Raw genomic sequence first — 27,920 nt, 5'->3', positions numbered from 1 at the left:
TGTTTGTTTTCTGTACCTCTATGTGTATTATATGTCAACGATAATTTCATATTTAGCGTCTTTAAGCCTTTAATAAAAGATTATATCTGTGTCATGTTATGTTTTTTTTTTTTTGCAGTATAATCTAATTGAATTAATGTTTAATTTTAACATTTGCCATTTTCTGTATTTTACGTCTTGTTGAAGATATTCCTTAGGCAAGGATTAAACTTACATTTTGGCGAACTTTTTTTTTTTTTTTTAAGAAAGTAAAAAGTTTGGACACCCCAGGAAGAGAAATCTACTTGGAGAAATCTGACAAGAGTATGCGCCTCTTGATTCATTTGAGCTACCCACCGCCTCCTAGCGGCCGAACGCCTCACTGCACCCCAGTGCTGCAAGCCACTGCCGCTGAACATTCCAAACTGGTGGTGTGACCCCCCTACTGTTAGCAAGGGCTGCTTCCCTGCTGTAGCCCAACTGTTTTACAACCTCTGGATGGCAAGTCAACCACAGGAATGATATTGTTCCCAACAACAGGTGAGCTTCACTTCAATACCGCTGTGATGCACGTATGTGATGGGCTAATTAATTAGCAAGTTAGCTCAGTGGTGTGTGAAGGTCTGTGTTAGAGTCTAATGTACTGTCTACCATTGCTGTAGACGACATGTATATGCGTGTGTGTTAGCTCAAGAACTCGTGTAAATGTAGAAAGTTACTTGTTTGTTTAAAGGAAAAGACACGCCTTTGTCATCTACCTGTATGATTTTTACGAGACTGACGCACTAACCAAAGCCGAGTCCAGCGTACTTAATATTGTTCCACAGTGTTGACATGTCACATTGTTTAATGTGTGTATTTCCCTGAAGTGGCTTTGGTTGTCGTAATGTTGTATGGTGAACGTGATCTTATTTCCAGGCTTTGGGACTCAGCCGTTAAAGTCTAAGCAGCGCAGGGATACACGGCAGTAGTTATTAGTGCTGAAATGCGACCAGCGGAGTGATCTGCTAGATGTTCTGTAACCTAGTAGCCCTGCCGCAGACTTTTTATGCAGCAGTGCAATGCGAATAATAATAACAATATACAATTATAAGGAACTATGAATAACAAGCAGAGTCAAAATAAAAGAAAGTTTGACAGTCCAGTGTAGCGTAACAATGTATATTTCGGTTCGAGACATGTCATGACTCACCATGGAAACAGCAAACTTGAGTGAGGAGTGCCTTCAATAAATGTTAAGAAGATAGACTAGTTGAAATAATATCAATTCATTCATTATTCAGTCAAGTGGAAGCCTCAGAATGTCCAAGAATGCAGGTTACATATATTGTAAATGTGTGTCTTTCTCTCATGATATCATTAATTGTTCCAGTGCTCCCACAAGCTGACTGTGAAGTTCACTGAGTCCTGCAATGTAAAAAAGTAACGCTTAAATGATCACGTTAAATTAGCAAATGTGTATAGTTTCTGATTCTAGTGCTACAAATATACTGTTGTGGGAATCTGATTTTTGGGTTGCTTCTCTGGACCACTAGACTGTGAGGTAACAGTGGGGCATAGGTGGCAGCAGTGACAGTCAATGGTACTTTTAACTTTTAACTTTAAGTCACATACTGTAGGTGCAAGTCTTAAGTGTTGTCTTAAGTGTTGACTTTCAAGTTTAACCAAGTTACTGTGGTCAAAATCAAGTAAGTCAAGTACCCACTAAAATTCAAGCAAGTCGAGTCAAGTCAGCACTTGTGTTAAGCAAGTCGTAAATCAAGTCAAGTCCAATTTGCATTCTTCAAAATTAGTTTAACTTCCCTCTATTTACACTTTCTAATCGTGAATATTGTGATATTAGACTTCATATTGTTTCATCTCTATGGAGGAATCCGTTATGTCATCAAAAATGTTCATCTTGTCTTCTAGTTAAAATGGTCATTCACTTTTTCTTTTTAAAGACAAGGTTTACCTTTTTTTTTTTACTAGTTTCAGCCTTTGCTGTCGGTGCTTCTGAGGAAGACGGACTCGTCTAAAAAAAAATTGTTTAACATAAACTAACTATTGTTGTTCAAATATTTTCCCCTGGGGATTATTTTTGTTGCATTGTGTCTTTAATAATTAATACACATTTTAAAATACTATCTTGTTCACCAATACTAATTAGTTGAAAATTACATCACTAGATCTGAAAGGGGCAGCTGTAGTATAGAGTAAGGTGAAACGAATGATTATTTTAATATTTGATTAATCTGTCGATTTATTTCCCTAATCAGTTAATCTGGTAACAACATTTCGCTTTATTAAAAAACTGGACATCATTTCAGCTTTACATTGGAGAAAATGCAGAAACATGAATTGATTATGATTCAGTAACCGGTTTGGTTCGTAACTTGTCACTTGTCAGGAAACGGGCAAAAGTGTAGAATTCTTTCTTAGAGGACTACTGAAATCGAAAAATATTTAGTGTTGATGAAATTGGAAAATATTTAGTGTTGACAGGATGAAATTCCAAGGATTTGGACAATTTTAATTTCAACAATGTCTCTAAAAACAAAACATCAAAACAGTTGACAATTGATTTGATATGTCAACCGACTGCTTGTTGCACCTCTCATATATTGCCAATATCGCAGCCAGATGTGGCTGACGTATGGTCTGACTCTTTGCCTAACTGTTTGTTGAATTCAGTAACATTCTGGGATGCCAATCGAATTCCACAGCAGTAATAACCCTCATTTGCTCTGCCATGAACATCAACACAGCAAACATGTGACGCGATATGCTCACTCTCCTCGTGCTGCTGCTTGTCTCGTGACTCCATCTGCAATGGAGCTTTCATGTTTGCTCGAGGGAAGTCACTATTCTGCACTCGAGACACTTTTTGTGTGATATTAGAGGCAACGGTTAAAGTTTGCTTGTACGTAATGCTGGAAAAAGACTTGATGTACTTATTCCACTAAATGAAAAACAGATGAATGGCCTTCTTGAAAGCCAGTTCAAAATTTGACACACAACAGACCATCCTTTGTTGTCCAAGAGATGCTCCACATTTACTACATTTGTGCTATTCAGTAAGCATGTCTTTGAAAGCTTATAAGCTAGTCACTAAAATGAGATCCAGCGACTTCAGACTATTTAACACAAGACTGTATTTCATGTCAAGTTTAAGGGCTTTAGAGGTCAGTTACATAAATCGTATGCCATCGTGATCGGCAATTGTGACAGTTTTAAAGGTCCCATAGTATGAAAATGCACTTTAGTGGGGTTTTCTATCAATAATATGCATCCCCGGCCTGTCTACAATCCAACCAGGTATGAAAAGAAGTCCGTCCGCGACTTCTTTAGCATTCTCCTCCCTTCTAAAATGTGTGCTTCAAACGGGCAGATTAAACTTCCGTGACTTTGTGACGTCAAAAAGTGCACTCGACCCAGCCCCCCTCGGGTTAGTGGCACCACCTCTGGTAAAGGTTTTTCATGCCCACTGAAATTCGAGAAGCTGGTTGCTCCTTTCTTTTTCTTCCCCTGCAAGTGCTCCGTGGAGAGGGAAAGCAATTTTTAATTAAGCGATGAATCATGATTAATCAAAATTCTAAGATGCGATTAATCTGATTAAAAATGTCATTGTTTGACAGCTCTAATTATTACAAAATGAATTGTTATCGGGATAGGAATTGGAAATGACCAATATCAGGATCTAACATTTTGTCCTCTAGGCGGCGCGTATGTCTGCTTCTCATGATAGTTTTAGCAATCTAGAACTAAACACAGCATCAGAACCAGTGTCGTCTCTAGCAACAGCTCAGTGGAACATCTCTAAACCTAAATCTACGAGCGTCAGTTCGTGTTGTCACTGTCTGTATCCAGCGGTTTCGGGTCAGTAAGCAACGATGTACGTCGGCCCAGCGGCCTGTGAAGCAGCGGCTTTTCCCAACAGCCCCAGGCGCAAAATTATTTTCTATTTACATCTTCCTTCTAATGACCCATAGTGAATGTCAGTGTGTATATGGAAGTAAACAAACGTAATAAACATTATAGTGTTTAGTTTTGCCTTGCCTTGCGGAGTTCTGGTTTTGCGCAATATAACATGTATTTATAGTCTGGCATAAACAGCCGAGTAGGAGTCTTAAAAAAAAAGATCTTTCTTTTCCCGGAAACAGCACAAACAATACCATGGATATTGTGTTCTAATGTGCACATTGCCATCCAAAATCAACGCCGTTTTAATCTACCATGGCTTTCCCAGCGATGTTGAGCTCACTCAGGATTGCGTGTATTGCTCTGTCCCAGAATCTCAAAATTTCCTGGACACCGCAATGCATGAAAACATGAAATTAAAAAGAAAAATAGACCCGTATAAAAAAAGAGATCCGGGAACTAAAAAATAATTTACATTTGAATCACAAAGATTTGCCGGCTCCATGATGACATTGGATTCTATAGAAAGTATAACCTTGAAGGTAAGATACACATAACTTTAAGCAACCCAACATTTGCAGTTTTTTTTGTGCTTCTTCATGGATCAGAGGCAAAAGGCTCAGACGCTTTTCCTGTCTGTGTGTCCGTCTTGTCACTAATGATACAAAACGAAATACAATGTTGGATATTTTCTGCTTATATAACTGGAAATGTTCCTACTAACATTACTACGTGCATATTATATCACTAACCAGTTTTTTTCCATATAAATATGAATAACCTGTGTCTCTAGAAAAAAATACTGTCATATTTGTGTAGAAGAAGCATACATTTAAGCCTTTCTATCATTTTTGCTGCTTGCTGTTTTGGAGAAAGACTTTACAATAAGGGTGTTAGAAAAAAATCAATTCGGCAATATATCGCGATATTACAGCGCGCAATTCTCGAATCGATTCAATATGCGGCCGAATCGATTTTTAAACATCAATTTTGGGGGGGAATATTCAACAAAACATCTTACTTAGGGTTAGGATTCACACATTAAGCATGGAAGAATGTTATATTAATGCAACATTAAGCCTTAATATTTTATTTCAGTGCTGTTCAAACATGAAACAGACTGTTTGTTAAATGCAGTGGCTCAGTTATAAGACTGAATTTTCAGATAAATGAATACATTTTCATACAAATCTTACGGTGTACATGTACAAGTTTACTGATTTGTATTTTCTATTTGAGTTTTTAAAAAATCGCAATAATCAATTTATATATCCGTATCGGGATTAATCAGTATCGAATCGAATCGTGACCTACGAATCGTGATTCGAATCGCCAGGTACTAGGCAATTCACAGCCCTACTTTACAAAGACCATGTAGGTCTGTGATGGTTAGCTGGCAATTTTTTTAAACTGGAAAAAGACTGAACCGTGTTTTGGCAACATGGGAAATTATGTGCAAGAGTCCATTACACGTTTGATTCATCTGGCAGCAATCACTGGCAGGAATTCAATAAACTGATGTCCACAATTGTTTTTGTCGTTTTTGTTGTTGTTGTTGTTTTTAGTTCAGCTGACTGGTAATAAGTAAATGCTGTTTTTGAGCGGCAGAAGACTTGAATATACAAAAAAAAAATCCCTGGAATCTGCACCTCAGCTGAGCAATGTCTACAGATTGTCAGTCATCCAGGTTGAAGTAACAAGACGTCAATTGGACTTGTGGGCTGTGAACTGTCCTGAATACGCCTTTATGGCGGAAGGGGAATCGTCTTGAGCAGCCCAGTAGGATTCCAGGAGCCTTTGATTCAAGTTGAGATTGAACAACAAGTTGAAGGACTGCCAGTCACGAGTTGACCAAACCAGTAAGAGCTGTGTTCCACCCCCCCCCCATCATTGTATGAGTGTCATGCAAGCAGGCATACCCACAGACCGCCCATGAAGTCACTCGCAGCTGTCCTGATGCCACGCGTCTTAGAAATGGGTCATTGTGAACTTTTTTGTACAGAGTGATTGCAAAGTCGAATTGTGAATGCAGTAGGGAGAAAATGCTCACCCACTTTCGAAGCACCTTGAGGGCAACCCCCGCCACCGCCAAAATACCCCATAAATCTTTGCATACTGCTGGAAGCATGGCCAGTGAGTTTCAGTGGAAGTTTCCAGTGGCAAAGTAGTGCAGTTTGTCGGGACTCGGTGAGAAAAACACTCATTCAAATCTTGATTCTTGTCTTTCTTTTAATAATCAGACATTGTTTGTTTTATCATCTTAGTATTTAGCTGTTTTCTATCAAGAGGAGGGGGAGAGGTTCAAGGTGAGCGTGTACATGCGCTGGAATGTGAATTTTATTTTCGCTCAAAAATTCATTTAGCGTAGCATTTTTGCCTGCTTGTGTATTTTACTTTTGACATGTTTATTCTTGCCTCGAGCAGTTCAAGAGTCGTATGTGTGCAGGTGCACTGCTCAAGTGTGCTAAATGTTTACATGTGTGCCGTTTTTTTCAATTGGTCATTCCCTTTTAATACAGTTGACTATCTTGTGACTCTTCATATCTGTTAGTTGTGGTTTTACTGTATACCAGAAGGGTAGAGTTAGCATTCACTGATGGAAACACCATCTTTTTACCTTCTGCTGCAAGCCGTTCTCGTTGGGTTGTAAACATATCCTAATTGTCCATCCATTGATTTGATGTCACGAGTGAGCTGGTGCCAGCCAGGCAAGTATAGACAAACAACCATTCACATTCACACCCTAGTAGCAACGTGACGAGATTTCCCAAAAATGATAGTCTGTCAAAATGCAGAGTGTGGTTGGAATGGCCACTTTCACTTAAGTACAACGCACCAAGAATTTAGAAAATTGGATCATGGGTTTTGGAGAAAATCCTTTTTTGGGGGACTGTCACCTGTAGAAAATCTGGTCCAAAAATACCTCCAAATTAGAGTTACTCCGTGGAACTCAGCATTTCTCTTCATCCATTTTGTTTCGTCTGCTTCTTGGGGAACCCCTTGTCCTATTGACTGACACGTTTCAGGTAAAAATATCCACCAATAAGCTCGTATGGGCGGAAATTCCAAGTATTATTAAATTCCACAAAGATGGTGCCCACTTGTCATGTTGGTAGTTTTATGAACGGGGATGGAAGTCGTAGTACCTGGAGAATAGGGCTGCACGATATTACGAAAACATGCGATATAGTTGCGGAAAATAGCGATATCAATACTATTGTGATATTTAACATGTACCTAAAGAAATGACAGTTATTATCTACTGAAACAATGACGTTTTTTTCATGCGGCAAAATAAACTCAATTCTTAGTTAATTAATTGTAATTACCTCTCGATAATCAACTATTGGATGGCGGTGCACATTTTATTTAACGTCTGACTGGTCAGATTCGGATAAAAGCATGAAATTCCATTAGAAACTTATTGCATGTCTTCGTGATATGCATATTGTATGGGCCAATATCGCGATATCGATATTTTTTCAATATATTGTGCAGGCCTACTGGAGAAAGCCCATACAAATATAGAGAGAACATGCAAACTTCACAAAGGAAAACCAAAACGGGGATTTGAAAATGAACTGACGATGTTGGCCTTTTATTTTCATTGTTCAACAGAATTGAATTTTGAAAGGCAAGAAAATGTGAAAATGATGAAGCATTAGTTGTGAACATTAGTTGTACTACAGGGTGATGCTAATGATGGTGGACCTTGAATAGGGCCATTTTTAAAATGTAGTCTTTTTTTTACCTTGAGAATGAAGCCCAGTATTTGATGTGCACAATGTGGGACTTGTTTGATAGTTTACACTTTTATACGTTGGCCTACTTTGCCATGTTGCACATCAGTTTGACAAACACTGAAACAGACAGAAAATTGGTTTAGCAAGATTGCATACATGTGTTTTGAAAGAGTGCATTTGAAAAAAATAAATGTGCTTTTGTGTGATAGCGGGTCGTGACTTAATGGCCACGAGAAGATAACGAATCAGTCACATGCCGACAGAAGTGAGCAATTTGCAGTCTTCCTGCACATGGACCGTGGGCTTCTGACTTTACCACTTTGTGGTTTTAAAGATACTACACTGGAGCAAATATGTATTTTTTTGTTTGAACTGATGTCATTTCTCGTTATGCCTCATCCATGACTCATCCAATAAATGTGTGCTACATTGGAAAAATCTTGCACTGGCAACGCTGGTTCTGTTTTCACACTCAGTGTTGTCAGACTTGTCATGCTTGCACTGTGTCTCAATAAGGGCTACAATAATTACATAATATACAGTATATTTACCGTTACTCTTGGGCGGTAACTTTGTCCATATTTGGTCAATTTTATATATTTTCTCAAATCTATACTATTGCTCAGTCCCGAGACTCCCCAGTCTCCACATCGTTCTGTTATTTATTTATCTATTTATTTAAGTTGATTTTAGTTGAGTTTATTTACAAATTATGACCATTTAAAAATGTATCAAATGGCTTGCTATCTTTCTATCTCAGAAATGAACATAGGTCTTGCTGCATTTATGAACCCACTGATACTTATGACAAACAGAGCTGTAAGACTGTGAGCATGCATCAATGCTCACAGTCATATGCTGTCGTTGTACTTTACTGAAGTTGCCAAATACCCGCTGAAATTCTCTTTCTTGATCTGGTCACATTCTAAATGTACGTCTTTTTTTATGTTCACCCCACCCAGGTTGGTGTTTCCCTGCCTCGGGGTTCATTTCCAAGCCGACCGCCTGAGCAAGACAGCTACCCTTTTGCCTTTCTGTGAACAGGACAGACAACGTCCAGTTGAATCGCAGCACATTGTTGCCATGGACACAGAATCAACCTACTCTGGCTATTCCTACCACTCAGGGCGCTCACGGGGTTCCCATCGGCATGGGTAAGATTGACTCCCCCTTCTCTTTAATGTTGAGCCACGATTGGAGCTGCTGTCGGGTTATCTTGCTCATCTTTCTCTGGCTACTCATTAGTGTGTCACTGCTCTGCTTGACGGGCCTGATGAGGCCTAATTTCTGATGGCGCTGCAGATACGATGAGAGTCTGAGATGAGGGAGAAGCCCTTTCTTGTCATCTATCAATCTTATATGAAGTCAGCACTTTTAGCTTTATTTGGAGAGGTTTCACAAATGTATTTTTAACATTTAAAAGTAGAGTCCAACGTTTTGACCGTTTCTGTTTGCAAACAAACAATTCAAAAGGGATATTTGCATTTTTTGGCAAAGGTCTTCAGTTGTTTCAGTGTTTTATTTGTATTTAGTTTTATTTCTCTCTTTGCAAAGTGTACCGAAGTAACTGCACTGAACATTTCATCATCCATCTGTTGCTAGTGGTATATATAACCTACGTAACAAACGCTGAGTAGGCTGTTATTTTTATTATTTTATTTTAAGTATTGATGTATGGTTTTGATTATCTACTGTAATTCCCATTCTTTCAGGTGGTAATGTTCCAAAAGCTGCAATGAAAAGTGAAAGTCTTACTGGAGCCACCCCTCTGTTTTAATCTGAACTTAATTACCCTCCCACGTTATTTAAACACATTCTAGACCAGGGGTCACCAACCACACTGCGGCTTTTGAGTTTGTCATGCGCAAATGTTCACGTTTAGCCCATCGATGGGTGTTCAAGTACCATACTTTAAGTACCTGCTGCATTGCTGTATTGTATTTTCTCAAGGTTTTAAAAAAAAATAAAGCAAGTTTATTGGTTTGATATATACCGCCAAAATTAGCCCTTTGAGAAATTCATAGTGAAGTTGATAAACGGTAAAAGGTTCATGAAAAAAACTGTATAAATGTAGCAACGACAAAAAATGGTTAGTGTCCTAATTTAAATTGTGCAACTTTTTTTTTTTTTTTTTTTTTTTAAATGTATTTATTTATTTTCATTTCAAAGAATCGTAATTGATAATCATTAGGAACCAGAATGGAATCGGAACCGGAATCATCCAAATTCAAATGAGACCCAACCCTACTGGTCAGTTGAACAAAACGTGTTAGTCTGCATGTGTGCACGTTTGTTTGTTTTTTGCCTCATCCAAGTGTAAGCGAGGATAACAATTACCCCCGCGCAATCGTACAATTCTCAGGTGATTGAAGTCAAGAGAAAGTGTTCTTCTATGGCCAAACGTTCCAGTGGGCTCCATCGCAGGCAGGAAGCCGTATCCACTTGAGAGATCCATGCAGCAGACCAAATTGCATTAATCAGACCATAGTATCATAGCATAGTGCAGGTTTGGAATACCAATGAGGTCGATGCATGCATGCTAATGAAGCAGAATCAAGTTATGGGAAGGTAATTGAGAAGGTTTGTGTTGGGAGAGGGAGAAGTTCGTGTGTTGATTCCTACGTATTCAAAGATCCACTCCTGCATAATTCCACAATGGTAGATTCTAAAATATGTCGGCTCCTTTGTGTCTTTTTCTAGCACACTTGAAGTCTAAGAGGGCCACGTGTTCTCTCGCCTGATGTTTCTGACTATAGCGTATTGTCACAATAACTCACATGTACAGATAGGTGAAGCCCATTACCGTTTTCTCTTAGTATTAGCTTTTACCCAAATGAAATGAGGAAAACCACCAAGATGCCAAACCCACAGCACACTAGATGGATAATGTTCACTTTCATTTTCTTTTCCATAATGCTGCCTATATCACTGACTATAACGACTGCTACAAGAGCAGCCATGACATAATATTATTTGAAGTAGAGATACACCGATATGTATTTTTCAGGGCCGATACCGATTATTAGTAGTCAAAAGCCGCGTTTCCACCGCAGGACGTTCGGGTATGGGGAGGGGGGTTAGGGACTTTCACAGGAACCGTCCTCTCAGCCGGCCCGCTTGTGGCAGTGTCTCCACTCGCGGAGTACGACCCATTTCGCGACGTCACGAGTTCCGATCGACACGTAATCGCCTTGCGACGGATTCTGTGACGTCACCCAAGCACGGCGCCGCAAAAATCAGAACGACGAGGAAAGAGAAAAACTTGTGGCGTTTGCCGTTTTTTTCTGCTTTTTTTAATGTACTTGCCGTGGATGGATGGTGTGAGTGAGAGGAGACGGCGTCGAGATGAGTGGAACGAAAATAGGCAAAGGATTATTAAGAGAATTGTTTTGATGGAAGAGACTTTAGCCAAGAATGCATCATCGTCGCGCATGAAAGTAAGAACATTTTTTATACTAAATCATTTTTAGCCAATCAGCACAAAAGCTCGATTGCGAGTTTATCGGGCTGGCGGAGTACCTACCCTTGAGTAGGACCTCCGCTCGTCCCCGTAAGTTCCTGTAAATGTGGCCCGGTTGGGAAGGCTCCTGCAGTGGAGACGCGCACATACGGGCCTGGCCCCGCAAATTTACCCCGAAGTTCCTGCGGTGGAAACGCGGCTAAGGATGCCGATAACCGATATTTGGAGCCGATATTCATTTTCACTAAAAGGGAAAATATTGGCATCAAAATTTTGAAAAAATACTCACTTTTTATTTTATTTTATTTTAAAGCATATTTTTACTGAGCAACTTTTAGGGTTTAAAAAATCTTAGTCAATCGACACCTTTGTTTTAAAAATCTAACAAAAAGTTCTGTGATCTCCCAGGGGCAGTAGCATGTTTTCAAAAGTTAGATAAAAAAAATAAACTATTGTTTTCTACACTAAATAAAGTATTCCAAAAAATCTGAAGTATAACATTTTTACTTATCTTAGTTTTAATATCAAACAAAAACAGAAGGTGCTCCCAGGGTCAGCAGCATCTCTGAAAATGAAAAATAAATTTAAAAACTGTAATTAGTTACCTGAAAGTAACACTTTAAAAAAAAAATGAATCTACTGTCTTATCGGCCATATGATTCTTCAAAATGCCCGATACCGACATTCGTCAAAATGCTAAATATCGGCGCAGATAATCGGGCTGGCTGATAATCGGTCTATCCCTAATTTGAAGTCGAGTCATGGTCATGTCAATGACCATGCAGCAATCTCCTATTCTCCTAGTGTGATTACGTATGCGAAGGAGGTCATGTTTTCACTTGCATGTGTGCCATTATCAGTCAATGTTCACATTGAAAAGGAAACGCAAGAATAGAAGCGGAAAGCAGTGTGGTTCACACCCTCGAATCAAAACACTGCTCCATCACTAGCCTGTAGCAAAGCCAGCACTGTCACTCATTGGCTGTTTCCGCCTTTTCTCCCAGCACCAGGATGTCCTGTAATTTAGTGTTGGGGATTGTTATATTGTGTGGGGGCCACTTGGAAGTTTGAGCGCACCATTTATTAGTGCAGTGGGGAAAGTTTTGAATTGATTTATTTTGGTATCACTTTTTTTTTTATATCACAAAAACATGGCATTTGAATGCACCCAATATGTTATAAGTGGATGTCAGAATAATAAATAATACTTGTAGTGTGAAAAAGTTTTTTACAGGAAGTGAAAATATAGGGTAGTTTCTCAGATTTCTCTCTCCTGGAAAGACTTTGGCCCAAACCTTGATTGATAAATCAGTTGAGTAAATGCTCTCAATACAGTACACATGTCTATTTAAAACTGCTCGTTTGTGGCACATAACCTCAGTATACCTAGTTTAATTCAAGAATTGTCATTTCCATATCCAAGATGGCCGCAGCCAAAATGGGAAGAAGACAGATGAGGGATTAACTGAGGCCATGCATGCCAGCTTCTCAGTAGTAATGGATCCACATTGGGCACAGTGCCATGTAGCCGCAGTACTGCTGGACCCAGGATGCTGATTCCTGCTGGTTACATTTGACACAGGATTAGCGTTGTAAGTGCATGGGGTCAATGGAGCTCATATGTTGGAGCGCATGTTTGGGTTGTATTTGGGTCATCGGGAATTAGATTTCGTAACAAACCAAGCGGTGTTTGAAAATTAATATTGATTGTCTCTGTCACCGATTGTCACAATTGACCAGTGCACACTTCCCAGCAGAGCATTTTAGGCGCTCATCATGCTTATTCCGTTGTGAATGCAACAACATTTATAAAAACAAAACATTTTTTGCTGTCCCGACAGAGAAAACGGACAAATCAGCAAATTATTTTTTTGATGTTTTCTTTTTTTTCAGGGAGAGAAGCCGGGATCGCCACAAGTCTCGCAGCAAAGAAAGCCGCTCGGAAAAATCAGTCACTATTAACCCTGCTCCTGCAGAGCCATTGCTGGGTGACGCCGCTGTTCGTGGCGAGCAGGTCCAGGTAGGCCAATCAGACAATCACAAATCCCACGACATCATAATGAAATATACGAGACTCCTGTTCATTGCTGCTCCATGTCCAAACAGTGGCAGTAATATTATCTGATTTTGAAAAAGGTTTGGCGCTCAAGAGACTTAGCACAAGTGAAAACGAGGTAAATGTGCTTATCGGCGTTACGGCGGCCCATCTGCTATTTACTAGCGGGGACTGGTCCACTCGCAGCTGCATTTGGGTTGATAAATGTTGGCACAAATATGCAGATTGGAGCAGGCTGCCTAGTTGCTCTCTCGATGGATGGCTTGTCATTTTGTAGAGAAACACGTTAATCCTTGGGAGCAGTCGGTCATTTTGTCGAAAATGCTGCTTTGGCCCCCGCCACAAATGGACCAGCCCAAGCTGCTTAGTTGACACAACTTCAATTGTATGCCCAGTCATCATGCATGTCAATAGAAGATGAACCCATGATGCATTATATGATGGCTTGTTTTATAAATGACAAGTATAAGGTAAGAAATTATTCAACACATCTTATTTCTTATCACTGGATTGCATTTACATGATGACGAGCATTATTTTGCTGACAATTACAGTGTATATATTATAGGATGCACGTCTTGCTGCATTTATACCATCATCCGCTCTAAATTGCTCCGGATTACTTGGATAATGAGATCAAGTATATGAGCTGTGTAAGAAAAACAGAATTTTTATTTTATGGTATCCGTGTAAAGCATATCAAGTGCATCTGCCATCTTTCTTATCGACGTTGCATCAAAGGGCTTCTTTCTACCTTGGTCATGAATTTGAGCTCCCGAGTATGAGCTAGTGAGTTACTGACGTCCATTGATGACAGCTTGTTACCTTAAGGTCATATGGAGTTAGGCGACCTCGTCTGGTCACCTCGTCCATCGTCACACATCGGACGCTTCATGTTGCCAAACAAGCATCTCACACGGTGGCCTGGCGCAGCGATGCAGAAAGACAAAACTTAAATCAAACGCCGCTGTAATTTTACTGACCTACTTGCCGTATACTTTTCCCTTGTGGAACACTTCGTTAACGTTGCCTGTGTGTTTGTTTATGCTTGTGTCTAATTTTAACGGAGTTGCTGCCTTCCTTTGGGTTTGTACTCGATGATGTGGCCTGCAGGGGGCATCGCTTCTGGAGACGCATATGTAAAGAAGAGTAAGAGCTTTGATGCCACAACTGCGTACATGAATATGATCACTTTGTCCCATTGCTATTGTTGCGTGTACGTGGATATTCAGGTGACGTTGGCTGAACCAATTTGATCGCTGGGTCAAACAAGAGACAATTTGCTTTATCTCAGAGGAAGGAACTGGCAGAAAAATGAACTTCTGATGACCTGCGTGGATTCTTGTGCTAGATTTGTGATTTCAGTGTTCCTTCATCTTTGTTGATGCAATTGCCTCACCAGCACCTGGCTCGATATGCCACAGGCCTGAATGACGGAAAGAGAGAAAAAAGGGTTAATGTGTTTTTTGTGTTCTCCTTAACATGAAAATGAATGTCCTTGTTTTAGGGGGGAAACATTTATTTTTCCAGTTCCACTTCCTTTATTGCAAAGAATTCATTCTCATTGACCGTTTTACTGTGTAAAAATGGCAGGCAGCATTGAGCAGAGAGGGGGAGACCCTCTTAACTGAGACCTATGAAAGATGGGGAAAGACTCTAAACAAAGATCCCCTGTTGGACTCATAGTAGCCACACCCATAATGACTCACTTGGCTCTAGAAAAATGTAGGTTTGCACTACAAAGAAAACAACAGTATAGACACCACTTTGCTTTAACATTTTCTTTGTGTGCAGTATGAGAAGGCAACAGGGTGGTGTAAATGATCGGAAACAGAGCTAACTATATCCGCATACTAGGGGTGTGAATTGTACCTGGCGATTCAATTCGTATCACGATTCATAGGTCGCGATTCGATTCTATACCGATTAATCCCGATATGAATCTATAAATTGATTGTTCCGATGTATTTATTTATTTTACTCAAATTTAGAAAATACTAATCAGTAAACTTGTACATGTACACTGTAAGATTTGTATGAAAATGTATTTATTTATCTTCAAATTCAGGCTTATAACTGAGCCACTGCATTTAACAAACAGGTTGCAGTCTGTTTCATGTCTGAACAGCACTGAAATGAAATATCAAGGCTTAATGTTCCATTCATATAACATTCTTCCATGCTTAATGTGTCAATCCTAACCCTAAGTAAGACGTTTTGTTTAAAAATCAATTCGGCCGCATATCGAATTGATTCGAGAACTGCGCGCTGTAATATCGCGATATATTGCCGAATCGATTTTTTCTAACACGCCTAAAAAATTCTCAACATCAAGAGAAGTCAAGAATCTTTTATCTTTTAAAAGAAAAAAGAAAAAGAAGGGGAAAAAAAGTAGAAAAAAAAGAAGAGAAGTCAACAATGTCAGTGGCAACTTTTACATACAAGAACAGTAAAGTAGGATTATTTTCACACACAAATGTAACGAATGTCTACTTGGAAAAGTATCATCATACTCGTGCATGCAGTAACTGTTAAACAAAACACTGAAGTGCTTGTGGAGGTTGCCAACACAATGCTTTTACTATAAAGGTCCTCCACTCCTCTCATAGGTATTGGGTGCCGGGCGTACGCCGTCTCTTGCCCTAAGTCACCCTTTTAATGTGAACATGCACCTCCAGGCAGAAAGGCCAAAAGTCTCAAACATCCTGCAAGACTTAAGCAACCATTATGCGAGATGTTTTAGCATACCAAGATGACCATAATTAAATAGAATGTCTGTTAAGTAGAGCGCAGGCATCCGCCAATGCCAAGCTCTTAACAAAAGTGATTTATGTTTGTTTGCACATCTGGAGGATACTTTGTGGTTCATGGAGGATGACGAACAGACGAGCAATGCCTTTTATGACTCTCGGGGGTCAGATGCCATAGTGACGGAAAACTGAAAATATATTTCTTTAACCGCAGCAGGCATTGAACCGTTTAGTCGACGAGTCGTCTTACTGACATTTAATGCTTGAAATCGACTCATCGTTCATTAAGCACGCTTTTGGATTTTCATCTTCCAACCTGCCAATTTACAGAGGACTTTTGACTCGCCGTTGTGCTGCTGTAGCCAGATGATAGCGCTCTGCGGTGCAGCGAAATGTCCGGCCAACAATGTGACGCAGTGCTGTATCTATGTCTACGCGGGTCTGTAAGTAGCGAGTGCGTGGAAATCTTTTACCAAAAAATAGGGCTGTGCCAAAAAATCGATTCTTATAAGAATCGCGATTCTTATTTAGTACGAATCAGAATCGATTTTAAATGTCCCCAAATCGATTTTATTTAAATTATTTGATAGTGTCTTCCCTTTGTTTGTGTGTGCCTTTATTAGGTACCCGATTTGGCCACTTAGGGGCAGTGTGGTTCCACGCGGTCTGCTACACTGTTAAGTTGTAGCCACATTAGCGAGTAGAAGGGAAAAGTCACGATCAAGTTATTCCAATAAAAGTTTGTTTTGTTTTTCAGCATGGAGCCGTTCTTTTGAGTGACAAAAGTGCCGCGAGTAGAGCACTAATTAGCATTAGCGAGTCGGACTGGAGTAGATCATTCCGATTCTTTGAACATCTATAAATTGAAACAAAAATCATTGTCAATCAAATCATTTTGAATCGAATCGCGCGCACAAAAATCGGAATCGAATCGAATCGTGAGACATTCAAAGATTCCCACCCCTACCAAAAAGTAGGTTTGTTGAAAAGGAACATGCATATGACTCGTAATTATGAGTTGTATTTTAATTATTTGTTTTTATGCCTGTTGGTAGATGTATATCCGTAAAACCGCTCCGTAGTGCAAAAAAACTTCAACTCCACTTTCATCTCGTTATATCCGACTACAAAAAAACAACAACCTCAGCTTAACATATTCGGTTTGGCCCAAACGCCAAACCTTTACAAAATTTCGAGGAACTCCGTTTGGAATTTTGTTTTCATAATTCTGCAAGATGTTGCTGCTGCTAACAATTGCACCCTTTTTCAACATTTTCTTTTTTGATATTGTTTTACCTTTTAGTACACGCACGCGCGCGCACACTCATCAGTGTTCACTGGGTCAGAAGCAATGGGCGGAGAGTGGCGCTGAGGCAAACGACAGGAAAAGAATGAGAGAGGATGCCTCAAGGGAGTAACAGCAAAAAGGATTGGTGAAGAGTGAAGAAGAAGAAGTGCATCTTCTAATCGCTATTTTGTTTATTCTTAGCCCGCCGGGATGGTGTGCAGCAATGTTTGTTTAGTGTACTCCCCCCCACCCCCTGTTTCTTTTTATCTACCCATCCTTTTATCCCCACCTCCATCTTTTCTCGGATGACATTGTCTCATCACTTTCTCCCCGTTTCCTTCGCTCTCTCGCCCCCTCCACTGTGGCACACACAAACACACATGGAGAGGCAAGTGACGTGGCATTCCTCCCCAGGCATGATGGGAAAATTGTATATATAAAGTGGTCTAATGCATTACGAGGCTTCAAATCCACATTGTGCGGTAAATCGGTCTTGCACCAACTCGCTGACGACTGTGATGGACCAGTGGAGGGCAAAGTACGATGGCTGACGATTTTGATTTTGGGACGCTCGCGTCTTGTGTGATAGAGACGGGCGATGAAGTTCTGCAGGTTCTGGAGGTCTCTGAACCTGTCGTTGAGAAAGGGGAGGTTATTGTCACAACCATAGGAGATGACTCTGATCTTCCTCCATTGGTCAGCACTGGAGCTGGGAACAAATCAGGCCAGGTAGGGCAAAATTTGCGCTATTTATGGTCGGACAACTCGTTTTATCTGCAGGGCAAGCTTAGTCATACATACAAATGTGTCATTTTGACGTGGTTATTATGCATGTGTGTGTATAGTGTTTATGTGTACATGTGGGCAATTATCTCTGTTTTTGCTTTGCAGATGGCTTGTTGTTTGATCACTCCACTCTATCAGGATAGTTTTCTGCATTTACTGTTTGTGTTTCACATTTAAAGTAGAGATGCACTCATGCCAATACTATACATCTGTGCTCATACCCATGCTGATAAAAATGCTCCGATACCATGACGCCGATACCATTTAACCTGTGTGACATACCTTCCAGGTAGGAGCCATGTGAGGTGAGTGAAGATATTTTAAGGTAAACACGGATGATGACACTAAAGATAATTGAAAATCATGCTCCGCAAAATAGATGGTCATTCAGTTTTGTTTTTGGAACTGAAATGGCTTGTGTTACAGGCTGCGTACATTTAAGTGAAATGTGTGACAAGACAAACAAAGTCACTAAGGTGTAAAGTGAAATCATCAAGTAATATATGGTATTAAAGCATAACACAGAGTATTTTAGTAACTAGCAGCAAGCTAACATAACAGTCTACATCATCATTCAGTGTAGTTTTAACTTTTGCACGCTTTAAGGTGTTGGATAATTGAGGTTGTTCCACAGGAGTTCAACTGTAGGTTGTGAGGTTGAAGCATTGCTGCACTTTAGGAAAACCTTTGACTGTGTTTGAGTGGCCTTTCTTATCCTGACAATTTACACACACACACACACACACACGCGCGCACTAACACACACGCACACACACTGCCTCCCTGGAGTGAATAGAGTGCACTTGTTCAATGTTTTGTTTGCAGCTCACAGATTGGCAAACAGCAACAAAGAGGCTTTTAATGGACAGTTGATTAACGCCAGCTGTTATTTTTACTAGCAACAATACTCAGTTGGTTGCAACTGACATAAAGTGCACGATCTCTAGATAGTGGGCTATATTTATTTCCACTCACAGGTCACCATTGTCGTCTTTTAGAAACCTCTTTAAATGTGATCTTAGCAATTAGCAAACAATGATGGCTGACAGAGTTTTTGCCATGTATATTAAGTACTGTATATAAATTTGAAGTATTTTATCATCTTTTCATTTTTCTTATTTACATTTTTTTTTCCTTTCAATATGACTCAGCTGGGCATCCTCTATTGACGAGCCACCATTGCCTAAGAATATGAATCGTTTTATTCACTGAAATAGTAATTAGTAATAAGTAAGTAATTGAATGTAACGATGTCAGGCAAAGTCCTCACTGTGGCCCGTTCCCTGTCCTCAATTTGAATAGTTGTCTTGTTCTTGAACTGTTCTGTGGCGCTGTGAGTTCTGCTCCTTGCCACTTCCTCTCTCTCACCTACTTTCATGTGATGAAGGAAACTCAGAACCTGTTGTCTTTAATTGCTTTATCCTGTGGAGAAATGTAGGTCACTGCTGTCTATTTTTAGTCTGGCAGTCCAGAACAGACTACAGACGTATTAACCCACTGTGTGAAGTCTTAAACGATTTGATGACCATTTTGCTCAGGTTTTAATGCGCAAAACGAGCTTTGATTTTACTTCTATTGAAAGATGTAGACCTCTTGTAGATTTTTGTTGTTGTTGTTGTTTGTAATTGTTATATATGAATCTAAGACAGACATACCATCATTGTATGCTTTGCTACTTGTAATATCATTCCTGAGACAGTTTTAAAGGGATTAAACCACAGTATTTTAAGCGCTTCCTCAGTTAACTATAAACATATAATGATTCAATCTTACCTTTGACACCATGGTGATGTCATTTTTAATGAAATGTTAGGTGTTTTGCTGGTTAGTTTTCTAATGCGGAAGTAAAACGCCCGGTTGAGTAAAACCCCGCCTCTCCCTGTGTGCTTTTTTTTGCGATCACTTGGTGTGTTTTAGGGCAGTGTATTCAGTGAGTAATATGTCAAGGTACATACTTCCAGTTCAAACCATCCATTGTTATACTTCGTCGTGCTCTTCTCATCCAAAGGCCAGAGGCTTGTTCCATTCCCAAAGCACCCCCCCCCCCACCCATTCCCCACCAATGCCCAAAGAAAGCCCACCCCTCTCCCCAAGCCCCCACGGCTGGTGTTTCCTCCACTGCCGGCGCCTTGTTGTGACTGCAGTGCAAAGAGTCCTTATCGTTGTTGTTATAAGGGCTCCGCTCCAACATGGCTGACCTTCATTATCTGCGGATACAGTCTCACCCTTACGTCAGTCAAGCCCAGTTGGCATCACACACTGTTTTCTTTCTCAGCTTTCCATTTTTGATCCCTTCCTTTCTCACATGATTAGACAACCTCCTCTTTCATTCATGCTGTAGAAAAAAGTCAATCCGGTTATGTGATGCATTCATTTACTGTCATTCTGTATAATGAAATCAAATTTAATGAACTATAGAAGACTCTTTTGAAGGGTTGCAGCTTTTGAAATTTTGGGTAAAGGTTTTCATTTGGAATTATAGTGGGGTTTTAATAGATGGTTGACTTGCTCATTGAGTGGTAATTTGTATTGTGTATGTTTTGTTATTTTGCTTGTATTTTGTTCGTCAACAATTATATAAAAAAACAAAAACATTTCATGTTTCTTGAAACAGGATGACAACTGGGGTGAGACCACCACGGCCGTTACCGGCACGTCTGAACACAGTCTCTCCCAGGAAGACATCGTGCGCATCACGAAGGACCTGGAGGACAGCGTGGGGCTCGACTGCCGCCGCTATTTTACGCTCACCCTCGCCGTGATCCTGGGCCTCCTGGTCTTCCTCTCACCGCTGGCCTTCATGGTCCTCCCCCACCTGCTCTGGCCAGAGAAGCTGCAGAGCTGCGGCACGGCCTGCGAGGGCCTCTTCATCTCTGTGGCCTTCAAGTTGCTCATCCTGCTGCTTGCCGTCTGGGCCCTCTTCTTCCGGCCGCCGCGAGGCGGCCTCCCGCGGATCTTTGTTTTCCGGGCACTGCTGGCTGTTCTGGTGCTGCTCTTTGTGCTCTCCTATTGGTTGTTCTATGGCGTCAGGATACTAGATTCGCAGGTGAGATCAGGATGTGGACTAAAGTATTTGGATATGTGGCCTGAACTAGAAATGTTATAACTTAGGACGTCCGCTGTCTTTTTAGACTGTAGCAACTTAAGCTTTTTTAGACTTTCTCCACAGGATTGCAATTAATGGCCATTTTTATCCAGTTCATTCATCCAGATGCACATTTGAGGGCATTCCACACATTATTCCTATGAAATTATAATCAAGAAATGTTCTATAAAGTCTCTGAAAACAGACTTTTACCCAATATGATATATTCCAGTGCTTTAAATTTGGGATAAAACAAGATCAGGGTACGACTGACATCTTTGATTTCCCCAGTGTGGTGCGTGGTATTTTAAAATGTGAGCATGCTTTGTAAGGAAATACACACATCTTGCAGTCCTTTGAAATCTATTTGAATATTCATGTGTTCTACATCCTGTCCTACATGTGTCTGCTTGTTGCTTGTCTCTGTAGACCTTGTGACAAACAGTGGCTTTATCCTCACGTTTGTGCCCTCTAGGATGAGGACTACCAGGGTATCGTGCAATACGCGGTGTCACTGGTGGACGCGCTCCTCTTCATTCACTACCTAGGCATCGTGTTGCTGGAGTTAAGGCAGCTTCAGCCCTACTACTCTGTGTGTGTCACACGTTCCACAGACGGAGAGACCAGGCACTACAATTTAGGACAACTTAGGTGAGAGAAACCGTAAGCGATGGACGGCTTGGAGAATACTCTTCCATACCAATATGCAAATCTTAAAGGGCCGCAATTGAATTTTTCAATTATTCAAAACTCGCCATTATACTTAATTTTCCATGTTTATATTAGTATGTGTCTGTGTGTGTTTATGTGTTGTGTATTGTGTGTATTGCTTAATTTCAACAAATGATAAACACAACAAAAGTGTTTGTACTTGTTGAAGCAGCGTGAGAAGGAAAACGACAGACAGTCGCACAGCTTTCAATTTGTTCTTATTGAATAAATTGTCTGGAGTGTGTGTGTGTGTGTGTGTGTGTCTGGCATCCATCTGCCAGCACATTTCTTTGTGTCTGTTTTCCCCACCAAAATGCCTTTTTTGGGTGTTCCTTCTGTCAGAACTTCCAAATTGGATAGGAATGCGTTCCTCCCAGCCTGGAAGAGTTACAGACAGCAACCTGTTGGACTGCTGGCTCTCTACACATTCCCTGCTTGCTATGCTTAATAATTGACTAAATGTGGTGGGGGTGGGGGTGGGAAGGGGGTTGGTCAGCCGCTCAACAATGTCTTGTTTTGTGAATTTTCTGTGTTTTTAAGCGATAATTACTCCGAATTGGTGCTGCAAAGTGCAAGTGTTGTAGTTGGTGAGTTTATGTTTGGGTTTAACAATTTTGAAAATTTATTGTGATCCTTTTTTCTTCATGTGATTTTTTTTTTCTCAACTCAAACTCAAGCAATAAATTAATCTGTATTACAATAAATTATATAAGAATTGCTACTATACATTGATTTTTCGTCTGGTTTTAGTCTACTAGTATTATTATACTTTGGTAAAATAAAGGCAAATTAACAATGAATTAATACTGTATGAAAGATTAGAGATGTTAACTACTAAACATTTTGACTTTGAGGATTGTAAGCGTTCACTATGACAACAAAATGATTATACCAAACAAGTGTGGTGTAAGAAAAGTCGTGCAATCAAGTCAAATTACAACAATAATGCAAACAATCTGTGGCTATATCACTTCAACTTTTCATGAAACTGATACATGTGGACTGCACTTCTTAAGCACTGATCTTATCCAGACACGCATTTATATAACGTATAAAGACAACCAATCGACCAAAATTAAGATTAAAATTGCATTCTCCTTCATTTCGTTGTCAATTTGAATCTGATTGGTCAACCGTAATGTGCTGACATTTGTGAAAATGACCAAGTACGAATGTGTGTGCGCAGTATTCAGCGGGCAGCGCTGGCCATATTGGAGCACTACTATTGCGACTTCGCCATCCATAACCCGGCTTTGCTCTCCGCCTCCAAGTCACGCGCCGCCAAGCACCTGGCTGGCCTCAAGGTCTACAACGTGGACGGGGACTTCCCGGCGGCCCCTGCTGAAGGTGCGTGTTGTCACGTTTTGTCCGCCTGCCTCACTAAATTGTGTGTCGTTGACGGTCTCCTCTCCTGGTGTCGTCTCTTGAAGTCTTTAAAGCTAAACTCCGAGCCTATCTATTGAACAGTAAGTCAACTCCGTGCTGATGCTTATTACCATCCCCTCCACACACATACACACGCACTTAAGGCATGCCACGGGTCAATGTCAAATATGCAGTTAGCTGCCAAATGTAACACTCAGCTGTTGTTAAATTATCGCCTGTCCTCAAGTGCACTAACCTGGCTCACTTTTTCCCCCTGCATTTGTCTCCATGTTGGAAGAAAAGGGCTGACAACATTGTTTCTCCCCCTTGCACCACTTCCGTTGTTTTCACTCATCACCCCCTCACAAGCCTGCGCTATTATTTCCCACTCTAGTTCAATTGCTCGTCCCATTTAAGTCGGGACGTTTGATGATGCCTGACGAGCTATTGCTTGCTTGTATTGTTTCCGAGGAGTTGTAAATGTGTAAACAGTTTGGAAGGTAATAATCCATACATCACAACTAAGCAGTGTCATTCTTAAGCAGGATGTGCCGAAAAACTCCCCGCTGCTGCCTTCATGAATTATTCCATTCATGCGCCTCCTCTGGCCCACATGAATAATTTACTAGCGCTGCCATCTTTTAACCTGCATTTCAGGATCAGGCGAGAGAATCCACTTTTATGACCACACAACAGTAGCTTGGAAGGATGTTGCAACCATTCTGAATTTTACAAGATATTTCTGGATGAAAAAAAGAAAAGTCCAAGGTTTATGCAAGTTGATATAAAGGTATCCCTACTAGGGGTGTAACGAAAATGGATTTGAATCGGAAAATCGCATTTGATTGAAAAGAAGAACAGATCCAAACGGTTCCACTTTAAAACGTACCGTCTTTGAATGGCATCCCAGCGCATGTATCGGCAGAGTCATTCTTTCCATCCTTCATCCCTTATTTCCGTGTGCTGTGACAGGTCCGGGGAACAGCACAGCCGCCGGACTAGCACACTCCCAGTCCAGAGCCATGATCGCAGCCGCCGCCCATTGCCGGGATTCCAGCCACAACGAACTCTACTACGAGGAGGCTGAGCACGAGAGACGCGTGCGCAAACGTAGAGCCCGGTGAGTGGCGGACATCAGCAAAACGTGCACATCTTATTTATTTGGCTTCATCTGTACCAGGATTCTCAGAATCTCTTAAATTCAGCCACAATTGTAGTTGACTCGTTTATGAGTCAAAGTTCCCCGGACTTGAACTGAATTAGCTGAAAAACCGCTTCCAGCTTCTTCTTTTTTGCTGCATCTTGCTGGAATACTACACAACTGACTCTCAAACTCAATTGTTACCATGTGCCATTTCTGATTAATGATCAATGTAACAGTTTCGAACAATAAAGTGGTGCCCTGAGATACAAGCTTAATCTGTTCAGTGACCATGCTCGTAACTCAAAACACTATCTCAAATCATCTTTTCTTATTAAAATGAATGGAAATAACGTTTTGCCCCTCCCAAAAAAATTTTTTTAAGAAAAATAGCACCCTGCAATACAACATAGGGCAATAATGTAATTGAATAGAATATAAAAAAAATTGCCACACTTTTTGCTTCAATTCAATGGACATTTTGCTGCTCCTTCTTGGCCACCTGAGGGCAGTATAATACAGACATAGAGATATACTGTACATGTCAGTGCTCAGTAAGCTACAGTAAGTATTTGTTGTTCACAGAAGACAAAGAATATTTTCTCTTTCTACGTGTTCTACACAGAAAAGCTAATACTGGCTGTTACCAGTCATGAGCACTTCTTGTCTTTTTTGGAGGGCACTCCTAAGCAGGGCAGAATATGATTGGCTGCTTGCAGAGTTAAGTAAATGAGCTGCCTCTTTGAAGTTAATTGCTTCCAATTTACTATTTTTTTCTCTCCTCATTCCTGTGAGCAGAGAGGGGAGGGGTGAACACATACGCAACACACTGCAAACATGGATGGCTTTTTACTCTGTTGATTAATGTGCCTTGTCCTAAAAACAAACAAACAAAAAGTGCCAGTGAGTTCTAGTTAGCCCCAAGGACATGAGTACAGTAATTCCTGGATTATAAAGCTCACCTGACTATAAACCGCGCTAGCTAAATTTGGGGATAACTCGAGTTTGTTACACATATAAGCTGCACCCGACTATAAGCCGCACCGGGTTAATGATGGCACAAATTGTCTCACACTCATTCTGTCTCTCCTACTGTATTTGGGCTCACTTGGTTTGTTTTGCTCTGCCTGATCCTCTTGCGCTTCCTTTTTAGTGCGCCTCATTGTGATCTGATGGATAAGCCGCACCTTTGTATTAGCTGCAGGGTCGAATGCAAGTGAAAAAAGTAGCGGTTTATAGTCCAGAAATTACTGTAGCCCTCGGGTCTGTTCTAAAAATAGCTCACCAGTAAGAAGAATGTTCACATTTATTTACTTCAACTTATCTCTCTAAACACTTCTGCTTAGTGATGCACCGAATGTTTGGCCACCGAAAAATTTCGGCAGGATAATTGTAGTTTAATTGCTTCCAATTGTGTAAATAGCACCTCAATTTTCAAGTTCAACTGTTTTCTCTTCCTGTCGGTGTAATATCCAGATATGGCATGTCATATCACTGAACCCATGATGTCCCCCCTTGCACTCCATTTTGCTGCCAGGCTGGTGGTTGCCGTAGAAGAGGCATTCACTCATATAAAGCAGATGAAGGAAGAGGAGCAGAAGAAAGTTCCAGGAGATGTGATGGACCCGCGAGAGGCAGCACAAGCCATCTTCCCATCCATGGCACGGGCCCTGCAGAAATACTTGAGGACAACCAAACAGCAGCACTGCCACAGCATGGAGAGCATACAACAACATCTGGCCTTCTGCATCAGCAACAACATGTCACCCAAGGTCAGACCTCCACCTCAATATTTGATTTTGCCCCCCGCACATTCATCCAATATGTATCCCCCCCCCCCCCCCCCCCCCCCCAGGCCTTCCTGGAGAGTTACCTGAAGCCAGGCCCTACTCTGCGGTACAGCCGGGACCACTGGTTGGCGCGTCAGTGGGCGCTGGTCAGCGAGGCGTCAGTCACCAGCGGCCTTAGAGACGGTACCGTCTTTGTCCTCAAATGTGCGGACTTCGGCCTGGTGGTGACCGTCAAGAAGATCCCCTACATCCGCATGTCAGAGGAGTACATTGACCCAAAATCCCACAAGTTTGTCCTGCGGTTACAATCAGAAACCTCAGTGTAGGGCTTTTTGGAGCTTATTTGTATTTTTACTTGTTGTTTTTATGGAACTGTATATCGCACACATATTTTATTTTATTTTATTTTTACGTTTTAGGAATTTTTATTTTTATTTTTGCCTTTGGACAAAAATATGAATTGCTGACCTGTACGTGTGGAGCAAAAATTATTTCAGCGTATGCTCTGCTTGTGATAAGCCTGAATCAGACTAGATGGCAACGTTGGGATTGTTTATGGTTACAAAAGTCTGTGTCCATTGGATGGACTGGATTCGAATTTTCTAACTTCCCTCAATCAACAACAAAATAAAAGAAGACTCGTTTTGGAGTCTCAATCAAGAACCTAATCTTCAGGACTATGGACAAAGACATACCTCCACGCCTGTCCACCACACCTGAGATCAAAGTTGGATCGTTTTAGTTAATGAGCTTAAAAAAATATATATGTATTTGTATTCACTGGAAACATGTGTTCATGGCTCCAGATCAGGGTTGTACACTACTGCCACCTGGTGAGCAATGAACATAACTACTGAGCGGTGAACGCTTTGTGGAGGCCAATACACTGTATCTAATTATGTAGACACAAATTGTATGTATGTACAGTATGTTTACTCATATCACCACCATCCTAAAATAATGGCCTAAGTCATTTTTCTCATGTAAAACTGAACCAAATACTAATTATTAATCATTTCATTTCAGGGGTAGAATTGAATAACCTGCTTTAACTAAGGATGTAGCCAATTTTAGCAGTGGTGGCCTGCATCATGAGGAGATGTTCAAGGCAAGAAAATGTCAAAATAGGACTTGGGGCATAATTTTAAGAAGGTGACGATATGTCACTCATATGTCTCCTTTTTACCATTTGTCACGATGTTGCCATGCCTCTGTCAAACGGCTTTACAAGAACTCATGACACGGGCCTTTGTATTGAGGAACAAAATTAAATCATTTTTATGACTGTTTGTACAACTGCTGTGTCTTAAAATGTTTGCTGTTGAATGTTGAGATTAACCCCACTGCGAATATACAAAATGCGTTACTGTTCCTAAAATGTTAGGTTACAGCACAAAGATCATACATCTAGTTTTCCGTAATTGGTGTGTCAAGCCTGAATATTCATGTCTGGTGCTAAAAATGAATAGCATCGTCCCTGTGCAAATACAGCGTCTGGGTCCGCCTGTCGCAACTCATCTGTCGTTGGCTTAATCCCCGCCTCCCCTTCTTCCATACATACCCGTCTTTTCCTTGCAGGATGGGAATGGGCCAAGAAGAAAATGGAACATTTGCATCTAAATGGAATGCTTTTCCTCCTCCTATTTGTTTGGTAATGACGTGGTTATGTGCAGATGGATGCGTCGTCTCCTCTGTTGACTTCATCTTCAAGCAAATGTTGTGTCCTGGCTGATGGACACACAGGCTAAACTATATGGTCAAAACGACTCGGGCCAGGTAGTTCATTTAGTCTCATTGCCACTGGGTGAGAAAAATCAAATGCGACATGCAGTCTGCATTGGAAGTCTCAAAGAATGGTTCTCTCTT

At 40.7% G+C, this 27,920-nt stretch overlaps 1 protein-coding gene across 5 annotated transcripts; it reads left to right on the top strand.

Moving 5' to 3' along the window:
• The first annotated feature begins 352 nt into the window (after nucleotides 1-352).
• Nucleotides 353-27,350, top strand: LOC147178789 (vang-like protein 1). Of its 5 annotated transcripts, none has more exons than XM_086069619.1 (10): nucleotides 353-519; nucleotides 8,585-8,776; nucleotides 12,976-13,102; nucleotides 20,577-21,008; nucleotides 21,523-21,698; nucleotides 22,945-23,105; nucleotides 23,189-23,224; nucleotides 24,096-24,243; nucleotides 25,802-26,036; nucleotides 26,120-27,350. In XM_086069619.1, the coding sequence occupies exons 2-10, from the start codon at nucleotides 8,706-8,708 to the stop codon at nucleotides 26,378-26,380; spliced, it is 1,647 nt and encodes a 548-aa protein (XP_085925745.1). In that variant the 5' UTR covers nucleotides 353-519; nucleotides 8,585-8,705; the 3' UTR covers nucleotides 26,381-27,350. The 5 variants fall into 5 exon arrangements, with proteins under 5 accessions (XP_085925745.1, XP_085925749.1, XP_085925746.1 ...); XM_086069620.1 differs by having other exon boundaries at nucleotides 355-519; nucleotides 8,667-8,776; XM_086069623.1 differs by lacking the exon at nucleotides 23,189-23,224.
• The last annotated feature ends 570 nt before the right edge of the window (nucleotides 27,351-27,920 follow it).

Source organism: Leptonotus elevatus, chromosome 2 (assembly GCF_054856555.1).
Source record: "Leptonotus elevatus isolate MCC_2025b chromosome 2, RoL_Lele_1.0, whole genome shotgun sequence".
NCBI classification, from domain to species: domain Eukaryota; kingdom Metazoa; phylum Chordata; class Actinopteri; order Syngnathiformes; family Syngnathidae; genus Leptonotus; species Leptonotus elevatus.
The sequence above is the reverse complement of the archived record's forward strand: the minus strand, read 5'-3'. Positions and strand labels throughout refer to the sequence as shown.

Coding starts and splice junctions, on each gene's coding strand:
- LOC147178789 (XM_086069619.1), top strand. CDS start 8,706: ATGGACACAGAATCAACCTACTCTGGCTATTCCTACCACTCAGGGCGC. Junction 13,103..20,576: donor TTCGTGGCGAGCAGGTCCAG/GTAGGCCAATCA, acceptor TTCTTGAAACAG/GATGACAACTGGGGTGAGAC. Junction 23,106..23,188: donor CCCGGCGGCCCCTGCTGAAG/GTGCGTGTTGTC, acceptor CGTCTCTTGAAG/TCTTTAAAGCTAAACTCCGA.